The sequence below is a fragment of the Miscanthus floridulus genome, chromosome 7 (assembly GCF_019320115.1).
Source record: "Miscanthus floridulus cultivar M001 chromosome 7, ASM1932011v1, whole genome shotgun sequence".
NCBI lineage: Eukaryota > Viridiplantae > Streptophyta > Magnoliopsida > Poales > Poaceae > Miscanthus > Miscanthus floridulus.
In genome coordinates this window covers 131,596,164-131,607,271 of record NC_089586.1, presented here as the reverse complement: position 1 = coordinate 131,607,271, position 11,108 = coordinate 131,596,164, and the positions used below count along the sequence as shown (strand labels likewise).

Below are 11,108 nucleotides of genomic sequence, written 5' to 3'. Positions count from 1 at the left end.
ATCTTCCTCATATTCACTTAATGTATGAGCCCACAATTGCATATGCTTTGGTGCACCGCTTGTTGCTTACATGAGAGCCAAGCGCTCTCTCTCTCATTCACGTCAGCATTTGTTGGGGCTATAACACAGTTATTGTACTTGCTCTTATTAGCCTTGGACACTGATTTCTGTTCGGATACCACCAACATTTCTCGAATTCGTATTCGGATAAGTGTCGAATAAAATATGAACATCATTTATATCCCATTTGAATATTTGCTATCGGATACTATTATCCAAACTCCTCTGACCGGATTTGACGAAAAATATCTACACCATTCGCACACGTAGCCATACCCATATCTGAGGCTCAGCAGTCAGCACTCACGCCACCCACCGATGCGCGGCTCCAGTGTTCAGCACTCCAGCCCCTCCGCACGGACGCATGCAGCCTGCAGCCTGCGTGTTCCTGCACCGCCTCTTCTCGCGCGCCGCGGCGCCAGCCACCGGGGTCCGGGGCTATTTCCTTTCAGTAGTTGATACCAATTGAAAACAACGGCCAAAATAGTATATATGTATATATGTGTATATACTTGTATATGCATATGTATATGTATAATGCCATATTTTATAGTATTTTCACTCATTGAAGCCCAAAATAGTAAAAAAAATAGCCTCAAATTGGCTCATATTTTGTAGTATTTTCACTCATTGCAGTTAAAAACAACTAATTTTTTTATTGACGTGGAAGTAGGAATACCCAAGTTGGGAATCCTGGCTCCGCCACTGAGTGTCGGCCTGTTCGTTTCGTAGTAAACGATCGTGGATTATTTACTGCTGGCTGATTTGGTGTGAGAGAAAAATATTATTTCAGATTATAATCCACGATCGTATACGAGCAAGCGAACAGGCTGAGTCGCTTGCAGTTGCACATGACATAGCCAAGTTTCCATCTTTACCTTTATACACGCACGTCGAGCTAGACAGATTGATCCATATATAAATAACCGGGCAATTTGACCTACACCAGATATTAGTTGCGGCTGAGCTTTCTCATCAGTGACTATCGACTACCGACCAGAGAGAGCAAATGGTACACACAACACAAGCTCCCGCAACTGTAGCTGTGTCAGCTCAGCTAAACAGTACTGGCGCCACGGCTCGTGTTCATGGACCTCAGCGCACTTTAAGACGCAACAGTACTGGCACCACTGCTCGTGTTCATGGATCTCAGCACAATTTAAGACGCGCGCAGACGCACTTTTCTGGAATCCTGGGTCAGATCTCTTGTGCTAAATTGATTGCAGTTAGAGACAAACCTCACTGGAATATGTGCTGGTTTCTCAAATCACAGTGCCACGAGTACGACAGGTTAATGCATTCGACCTGTAAGACTGTCTTTAAACAGCGACCCAAAATACAAGACACATTCGTCCGCTACAAACAAAGGGTTCAATATCTATTTTTGATCTTCTCCAAAAATAAGACCCAAAAGACAATGCTTTCTATAAATGAATCTCCAAGAGAGAGGATACTTAGATTTAGATTATGCCTCTCCTGACACCCAAAATAAATCTTTCATATAGATATTCTGTTGAAAGCTATAGTATTATATTGAAGACCCATTTTAGGTTTGGATTTCACGACAGGTCTTCGACAGCATAGGCCTTCGCCAATCGCCATTACTTGAACAGGTACGGCCACTAACTATATTAACGAGGACCAAAGGCGTTCTAAGCTAGCAGACTTCAGATGCAGAGAGAACCAATGCAACCATAAACGTCCTCAGGCCTCACAGCTTGAGCTTTTATTTAGATCACGAAACTTTATGATCTCATTATTTTGAGTGGACTGTCACAAAAAAATCCTATTCCTTCATTATACAGTGTTACAGTTCGAATGACGTAAAATTAACAAAATGAAACCAGAATATTTGTGTAGCGTGTCATTCCCCAAAACACCAAATCTTGCTTACAAGTTCGTCTTTGGCTTGGATGTCGGGCTCACGCGCCTTGTCACGCTCCGCATGGTCACGAACTCCTCAGCAGCAGAAGGGTGGATTCCGACCTGAAAAGCCATACACCATTAGGCGCAAGATATTAAGAGCTGCTTTACTTCAAGAGGCCTCTTTAAACAAAACATACAGTGCTGTCGAAGTTCGCTTTGGTGGCTCCACATTTAAGCGCAACAGCAATGCCCTGGATCATGCCAAAGCTCAGTCATAAGACAACAACGAAGAATGGGGAGGACCTAAATACTGAAAAAATAACCAGAGAATTGTATTTACCTGGATAATTTCAGGTGCATCTGGTCCACACATGGACGCACCAAGTACTCTGTCAGTTTCAGCATCAACTACCAGTTTCATGATAGTCTTCTCCTGGCGACTGAAAACATAAACTGAATTACAAACTTCTGTAGGAGATAGAAACTACAAAGCAGAGCGCTGAAGAAAATAGGGAACACCCAGATCTTGGATGTGCTAGAAGACATATACGTCAGAGCTCATAGGGTGCAAGCCTGCAAGATGGAGCAGACAAGAACAACTAACAGGCAATTTCATGATATTTACTATGCTTACTTGGATATGCTGTTCTTCATTGGGTTGAATGATGAGGTGAAAACAAGAATATCGCTATTGGCTTCCTCCAAGGCCTGTTGTTCGTTGAGGCCCACTACAGATAGTGGTGGAATGCTACGGAACAATAATAGTCTCAAGTTATTGCAGGATGATCAATGATAAAGGAAGCATAAATTCTTAAGAAAAACGAATCTCCAAAAATTTGCACTAACTAAAACATGACGCATCATAGAACAACTACACCTAGATCTAGCGCCCAAAACAGCTGAAAATTTATGCTAGCAATTTTTTCCATGTTATTAGTTGCTATTTAATGTTTCAGCAACATGGATTTGGAAGAGTTAAACGAATACCAAAAATCTATAGACACAGAAACAAGTAAACACCTGCGATAGCAAGTAAACCACCAGCAATTTTTCACACATTATTAGTTGTTAATAAATATTTCAGCAATATGGATTTAGAAGAAGAAAACAAATACCAAAAATCTACACAGAGAAGCAGAAACAAGCAAATACCTGTGAGGCAAGTAAACCACAGGTGCTTCGTTGAAAAAAAAATACCATTAAACAAAAAATATGAAACTTGGTTTGATTAAAACTGCAATCATTGTGCTGCAAACTGCAAAGCATATGTGCAAGCATGCAAACCATGCAACTTGGTTCGATTACAAAGATGTGAACAGCATCATTCAACTGAAAATGATTAAGATTGCGTGACTTACGAGAAAACAGCACAAGGAACATCTCCGTAATCAGGCTTAACTTGCTGGCCACCAAACACAGTTTTCTGCAGTTGAAAATGTGAAAAGGTAAGAAACTGCTAGTTAGAGACAAAGAACTTAACCGATTTTTTACTACAACCACTTACGGCAAAGCAAGTTGCCTCCATCAATGCAACAGGTGTTAGATTGATCCGGTTTGTTACATCACCCACAGCCCATACACTAGGAGCAGATGTACAAGAATATTCGTCAACCTAAACAGACAAACATTGAAAAAAAAACATTTAAATTACTCAAAATAATGCAAAACTTGTGTTAGTGATAAACTCAACTGCCCAATACTATCTCAATCAGATTTATGGGTGGCTTTAAAAGAAATATAAGAAGTAAATTCCAGGTGTAAATATACCCCACAGGCAAAGATGAAACAGCTAGAGAAGAAAGAAAAAGTAACCTTGATGGCGCCAATCTGGTCAACCTCAACGCCTGCAGCTTGCAAGTTCAGTCTCTGGGAGTTTGGTGTGCGCCCTGCAACCAATTAAATACAAGGCATGGATATAGTATTAAACTAAAAAACCTGGGTTCCATGTATTGCACGAAAATCTGAAAGCAAATAAGCATACTGCCAGTTTTATATCTCAAACATTTAGCTACAAATATTTTCTTTCGAATTTCTTATTGTGGTACTAAATATTAGAAGTATTGTAATAGACATCCAACTCCTCTGAACAAAGATGCCAAGGAAGACCATGCAGTCCAAAACTGGATCTCTAAGCAAATGTTTTGATGCAACAAAGAAGATAAAATTCAACTAGGGAGATATCCCAAATACCTGTCGCAAATAGAACAACATCTGCAATGAGCTCTTCTCCTTTATCAGTTACAACTTTTATGCCATCAGCCGTTTTACTCAACTGGTAAAAATAAACTGATCCAACTTAGAACTGACGTTTAGAAATCAAAATGCACCGTAGTGCTTGAGTTAAGATCACCTCAGACAGATTTGTCCCTGGATGCAATTTGATTCCCCTTCCCTCAAGGTTGCTTGCAACAACAGCTCTCATCTCATCATCAAAACCTCTGCAAGTGAGTTTGTTAATAATGTTATGCCCATCTTTCCTGTCCACATCAATCATAGCAACAAGCTTTCTGTTTCTAAACTTGAAAGTATCATACAATCATCCATCCATCTTGATTTGTGCATACGTAAAAAGGTAGAACCAAATTTGATCTACGCATTGCATATGGAACAGCAGAAACCAGTTTTTTTTTTACCACAGCAGAGGCCAGTTGTCTCTCAGGTGGGAGTTGCACAACGCTTCAGCTTGCAAGCAGATTAAAAAAAACGTTGTACCCTAAACCCTGAATTGGTTTCCATGCAGAATTCAAATGTTCCAGCTCTCTTGATTGGCTCTCACGACATTTTCTCCAGCGAAAATGTGGCTAGTTTCCTGTGCAGTAATAATGGTTTACGGAGGAGATTATGCACTACTTGGCAAGGTTAAAAAAGCCACTAGGCACTCTCTAGGCGCTGATCCCCACCTAGGCGTTGCCATATACATACATGTACTCTAAAAGAAAGGGCCTAGTGGGCCAAGCTTTGGAGAGAAAGGACCATCAAAGCAAAGCCAAATCCCAAATCTGAACAACACCACCTTATCCAAGCTTCCCACTGCCAGTTTTCCCTTCGCTGGCTCGTTCTCTCCTAGTACCCCTTCTCGGTAACCCCTGCCTGCGCCCTCTGCTGACGCCTGCCCCTGCCCCCCACCTGATCACGCCCACCCACACCACTGCCACCCAACATCCCCTGCACTGCTGGCTTGACGTCTCCGGCTCCCTGCCTCCCCCACACATCCCTGCCAGAGCAGATCTGCTTGTGGTAGACAACGGGGATGGCATTTCCGTCCACCTTTCGTCACAGACGCATGGGCGACACCTATGATACCACCTATGACCTATGCCCCTAGGTGTGCAGTACCCCACCGCCCAACGCATAAGCACACCTAGGAGAGTGCAGAATAGCACCTTGGCGAATACGGCTCCGCCTCAATGCTTACTTATTATAATACACAGATCAAAGATGGATGGAAGGAATAATTGCCTGCTAGGCAGGTGTGTCATCAGATACATATGTCCAGGTTTAAAAAACAAGAAACAATTTGCACTCCTTAGATGAAAAACAAAAACACACGCGCATGGACACTGAGCGCATTAAAATATTATTCACTGTGGGCACAAACTTCTCTGTAATGTCACAACAGCTGAATCCATAATAGAAGAACAACAAAAAACATTTTGGGACCTTTTTTATTTCTATTAATCACATACATAGGCTAACATTTCACATTGACACTATTATTATGGCTGTTGAAAAATACATCAATGTACAATATGGACAGAGGACAGGTTGTCCAGTCTAGTTGTATTCACTACCAGGATTGATAATAAATTACCCAAATGCAAACAAAAGTAGAACACGATGATAACCAGAATGCAAGAACAAAAGAGCATTACTTAAACAAGAGGCCGGGCTAGCCATTAAAGAATTAATAAGAGAAGTGATTCCCAAAAAATAATTACAAACCTTAGAGGAAGCTCCCTTCGATAAAACAGATCTACTTCAGCACCCATCCCCCTCCAGATAGAAGCAAATTCAACAGCAATATATCTGCATTATCCGGGCACATGGACAAACGTATGTCAGATAATTGGAGATTGGAGCAACAGCACAATGTATGTTTAAAGTAGCACACAGCACTCTACCCGCCACCGAGGATTACAGCGCGCTTTGGAAGCTCCTCCAAGCTCAAGGCCTCATCTGAAGTAATAGCCAGCTCCTGAAAAAAAAGAGATTATTTTCACTAGTTTTTAACAATATTTCACCAGAAGGATGAAGGACAAAATGAAAACAAACAAGAGGCTAAATCATAACAAAGATGTATGCTTCCTTAGAATAAAAAAGTATTGTTTGGCTCCCTCAGAACAGTTCAAGAAAGGAACACGGTGCAAGACCATATTCAAACATGCAGTGTCGAATTTACACTATTGAAAATTCCAACAATCATCAATCTTCAGCATCTCAAGCATCAGTGCAATCAAACTGTGCAAGTCTTAGTGACAAAAGGTAGGTGAGGAATTTTGCAAACCTTTCCAGGTATGTTGACACGTTGAGCACGGCTACCAGTCGCAATCAAAATGTGCTTCGCTGTATACCTTTGCTTTGAACCATCAGGCTGGCTAACTTCAACAGTATGAGCATCAACTAGGCTCCCTGCCCCTTCAATCAATGTCACACCGGCATTGGTAAGGATCTTCTGATACACTCCATTTAATCTAACGATTTCTTTAGTCTGAAGAAAAGGAAAAAATTAGAACCTTGGGCAATATGACATTCCTTCAGGGTCAGCAGTTGTGCAGAATGTGCTCATAGTCATGGTAGAGATTTAAAACTGACCTTATTTTCCAACAGCTTTTTCCAATTGAAGTTAATATCTCCATTAATCTCCCACCCAAAATTCTTTGAATCCTGCATTTGTAACAAAACTACAGTTCAATTACAATCTACCATCAAAGTAAGTGTGTTCTTAGATTACATGTCAGCAGCTTCAGAACCATTTTGGGTACCTACAATAGTTGTACCATAACAAGACTTCAAAATGACTAACCTCAAATTCACCGCGGAAAGATGCACCATACACCAGTATCTTTTTGGGTACGCAACCACGTATCACACACCTAAGACAACAATATGATCATTATGAGCATGCAGATTTAGAATGAAGCAATATACCTAGCAGATTAATTCAATGTTTTGAGTAAGCACAAGAAATGCACAAAAACATTAGGAGATGCTTACGTCCCACCATGTCCTCCTAGCCACTCTGAGCTGATGGGGTGGAATGGGAGCTCACAAATCGCAACCTGCCACAAATCTCACAACGAGTCAAAAACAACAAGCAACAGACCCAGACACTGATAGGACAGCAAACACATGATACGATCCCTATTGCAGGCGAGATGTGAAAAGGGCAGTCCCTGCAAACACCAGCAGAGGAACACTTCACTCTGAAGCGTTGACATCATACGAACTGCATCCAATTCCACGAAACATAATAATAAAATCCACAGAAAACATGCTGCCACGGAATTCAATCATTCAACCGCCCAGCCAACCGCAGGGTCGGATCAGCCGTCAGCGTAGGCGGCAGCCATCTAATGATCTAATCCTATATTCCCAGGGCAGCAGCAGGCAACGCGTGCCAGCCGCCGACCATGGGAGTGGCCGCCGGTGGGGCCGGCAGGGAATGGAAGCGGCGGAGCCGCGGAGGGAGGAGCGGGGAGGCAGTGGATGGATGGGCACGGCCACACGGGTGTCACGGCGAGGAGGCAGTCAGGCATAGGCGCGCCCGATATATGATACAAAATTGACAGGATGTGGTGGGGGGAAAACCAACAAACCTTAGCTCCGAAGGAGGCGGCCAAGCGAGAGCCGCGAACGCCGCCGCTGCCCGCTCCGATGACGAACAGATCGTAGTCGTACTGCCCGGCGTCCGCGACGGCCGCCACCTCTCCGTCGACGAGCATCTTCCTCGCCATAGATGGGTTCCCAACGCCCGCGATTCAAACACAACCCTAAGACCGCGGGCGCAATTCAATACCGCACAAGGAAATCCGGCTTCAGACCCCGAAATTTCGCCGGGAAATAGTACGTAGTTGTTTCGCACACAAATCCGCACCTGTGATCTTGATACGGAGGAGGGCAGACGAATCGGAAGGTTCGCTCCTCTCGGCTTCGTTTCCGGTGCTTCCCTCTCCTGTCGCTCGAATCGTGAGTCACCTGTGCTGTGAGGCTGTGACCTTGAGCGACTGCGATTCCGCCTCGCCTCCTTCTTCTGTTTAAGTTTTGTACAGTTCGAATTGTCAAGCAAGTTTTTACACAGAAGTCCCTATGGTTTTTGACTCGTCAATGCGCAACCTTGCCACCTCTGCTGGTCTTCCTTCCAGTTCCAGTCCCGTCCGTCGTCCTGCACGGTGGCGCGATCAGACGGCTAAGGGAGCAAGCTTGCATCACCGGTGACGTCCCCGGGATCTCCTGTGGATACCATTCTATTTCTTCGGCACCGTGCTAAATGCTCCTTGTGTTGGAGTTTGATTTGTCTAGCGAGCGCAAGGTAAAGAGCGGATTCGTCTTCGTGAGAGATCCACGTGTGAAGCTGAAGCACAACAGTCAACACGCAGTTCACACAATCCGGATCCGAATCATCTGAAACCTGGCGTCCGGTAACGAATGTCCGAGCTGAATTTCACTGAAATTCCTCGGCGTGGAGATTCGGACAGTTTTTTTTTTTTTTTTTTTTGAGGAAAAGATTCGAACAGTTTCCATGGAGCAGATTCTAGCTGCACAGCCTTGTTCTGCACTTCTGCAGAAAGGGCGTGTCTGCACGTAGCAGCTCGATCGAGACAAGGACAAATGATCAGTCAGTTTATCGCGCTCGTTTTCGCTGGTTAAGAAAAAAAAAACTCGATCAGCGGCGGCTATTTCGGCGGAGATCTTTTCAGACAGATCAAGAAAACCTCCGAATTCATCAGTGAGATGAGCATGTTAAAAAAAAACTCATCGAACACAGAAAAGAGGTCTTAGTTCGGTAACATACGTGATGAAAAATGTGCCGCGCGTCCGCTAATGATGCGAACTTCGTGTACGATGAATCTGGACAGAATTTGGCAAGTACTAATAGCCTTCGTTGCTGCTGGACTAGTCGCACTTGGGTCATGGTGGTAGTTGCCGAACTCTGCAAGGCATGCTAACTGTTCACCTGTGGTTGTTCTTTTTTTTTTTTTTTGAAACTCCTGTGGTGGTTCTTGTCAGCAAGGGCGTGTCAAAGACAACTTCTGAAGAGACTGAAGGCATCTATCGAGTCTCTGAGTGTCTATCTATTCTGTATCAGCTGCGCATGTGCTATGCACTACGTATTTGTTTCCAAAAACTTTTGAAGTGTTAGGGCTGGTTTAGTTGGGTGAAGTTTGAGATTTTGGCTACCTAACATTTTTGTTTTTATTTGGTAATTAGTATTCAATCATGGATTAATTAGGCTCAAAACGTTCGTCTCGTGATTTTCAACCAAACTGTGCAATTAGTTTTTTTTCGTCTATATTTAATGCTCCATGCATGTATCGCAAGATTCGATGTGATGGCTACTGTAACATTTTTTTGGAAAACTTTTTAGAACTAAACAAGGCCTTATTGGCCTGTTCGCTGGTTGGTTTCTGGGCTGGTTTGGGCTGGCTGGGACTGATTTGTTGTGAGAGAAAAATACTATTGGCTGGCTGGTTTGGACTGGCTGACACCAACACGCGAACGTGGTAATTGCCGTGATCCAACAGTCGATGTTCAGTTTCGAGGTCCCCACACGTCACGAGATAACGAGATACCAGCACCTACCAATTTTCTTCTTTGATTTGAGTTCGTTTCGGGCATCTGAAAATAGTGAAAGACAAAAGGTTGCTTCGCTATCAACCTCGAAACGGTATACCTCTTTTTTTTTAAGAACACGACCTGAATTTGTTTTTTTCGAATTACACAAGTATTCTTTTCAAATATTACCCCCACGTTAAATAGATCAGTGAGTTACAATCTTTTTAAATTCACCAATATTTATGTCATCAGAATAACATAATTAGATACAGTATGAAATATATATATTATAAAGTATTTAAGTAGTTCGATGGACAATAGTATTTTTCTATAAAATCAGTTAAATATAAAATTAATTTGACTTGAAACTACCAAAAAAATAATAATTTAGTTTGGAAGGGGGAACAACACAACCTGAAAAATAGCACAACACTGCAAATAGGGATGGCAATTTTACTCGTGGTATTGTACCCGGTAGATGTTGGCGTCGGTACAAAATTTTACTCGCGGGGGCAAGTACGAGTACAAAGGTTCTACCTGCGGGCACCGGTGCGGGTGTATCGTGTCACCTGCTAGAGCTAAAAAGACAGAGGGTTATATCCATTATAGTGTAATATACGGCCTGTTTGCTTGAACTTATCAGTCGACTTAGCAGCTAGAATCTATAATATTTTTCTCTCACAATAAAACAGGTACAGCCGGCTTTGGCTCACGAGCGCGGCGTACTCGACGGGTGCGGATACAAGTATAAAGTCTTATCCACGGGTACACATAAGTATGAAATTTTCCTCATAGACACTTTGTCGTGGACGGATATTTACTCCACCCGCACCTTACGCAACCCGACATCATTCCAATGCCTCGTCTTGTTGTAGAGAATATACAATCCGCGTCGTTTTGGTTTCCTTTTGGAGGTCCGAACTCTAAAGCTTCAACACATAAGTGAATATATATTGATAGAAATTCAATGATGGCACATGAACAAGAACTACAGTCTACAGATGTCCTCCTCTGTTCATCGGTGTTGCTGTGAGATGGGAATCAAAAAGGCTCATGTGAATCTTTAAAATCAATTGAAACAAAAATGAAACAACATCGGGGTGGTGGCGCAGTTGGCTAGCGCGTAGGTCTCATAGCTAATTTGAGTGATCCTGAGGTCGAGAGTTCGAGCCTCTCTCACCCCAATACATTTTTTATCTCTTATTTGGTTATGTTAAATTAAATGGTACAAGTATATGTTTTAAACTCTTTTTTAGATTTTAGATTAGATTCTATATCTGCCTATTTGGTTATATTTAATTAAATGGTACAAGTATATGTTTTAAACTCTTTTTTACATTTTAGATTATATTCTATATCTGCCTATATTTCTACTGTCATTTTTTCCAACTTACAACATATAACAAGAA

The 11,108-nt window shown here is 42.5% G+C and overlaps 1 protein-coding gene and 1 non-coding gene across 2 annotated transcripts; one reads left to right on the top strand and one right to left on the bottom strand.

Moving 5' to 3' along the window:
* Positions 1-1,747: 1,747 nt before the first annotated feature.
* Positions 1,748-8,176, bottom strand: LOC136464834 (glutathione reductase, cytosolic-like). The gene is made up of 17 exons (XM_066463778.1): positions 8,021-8,176; positions 7,743-7,916; positions 7,141-7,205; positions 6,950-7,019; positions 6,739-6,810; positions 6,431-6,634; positions 6,048-6,121; positions 5,869-5,952; positions 4,277-4,364; positions 4,117-4,198; positions 3,739-3,812; positions 3,431-3,538; positions 3,285-3,349; positions 2,561-2,674; positions 2,267-2,366; positions 2,124-2,177; positions 1,748-2,046 (listed from the first exon to the last, which is right to left on the bottom strand). Exons 2-17 carry the CDS (start codon positions 7,878-7,880, stop codon positions 1,951-1,953), a joined length of 1,488 nt encoding a protein of 495 aa, XP_066319875.1. The 5' UTR covers positions 7,881-7,916; positions 8,021-8,176; the 3' UTR covers positions 1,748-1,950.
* Positions 8,177-10,796: 2,620 nt separating this feature from the next.
* On the top strand, positions 10,797-10,883 carry TRNAM-CAU (transfer RNA methionine (anticodon CAU)). The gene is given in 2 exon segments: positions 10,797-10,834; positions 10,848-10,883. It is a non-coding gene; the product is annotated as a tRNA-Met (tRNA).
* Positions 10,884-11,108: the final 225 nt, after the last annotated feature.

Coding starts and splice junctions, on each gene's coding strand:
- LOC136464834 (XM_066463778.1), bottom strand. CDS start 7,880: ATGGCGAGGAAGATGCTCGTCGACGGAGAGGTGGCGGCCGTCGCGGAC. Junction 6,811..6,949: donor CTTTCCGCGGTGAATTTGAG/GTTAGTCATTTT, acceptor TTACAAATGCAG/GATTCAAAGAATTTTGGGTG. Junction 6,122..6,430: donor GTGTCAACATACCTGGAAAG/GTTTGCAAAATT, acceptor CTTTTTTTTCAG/GAGCTGGCTATTACTTCAGA.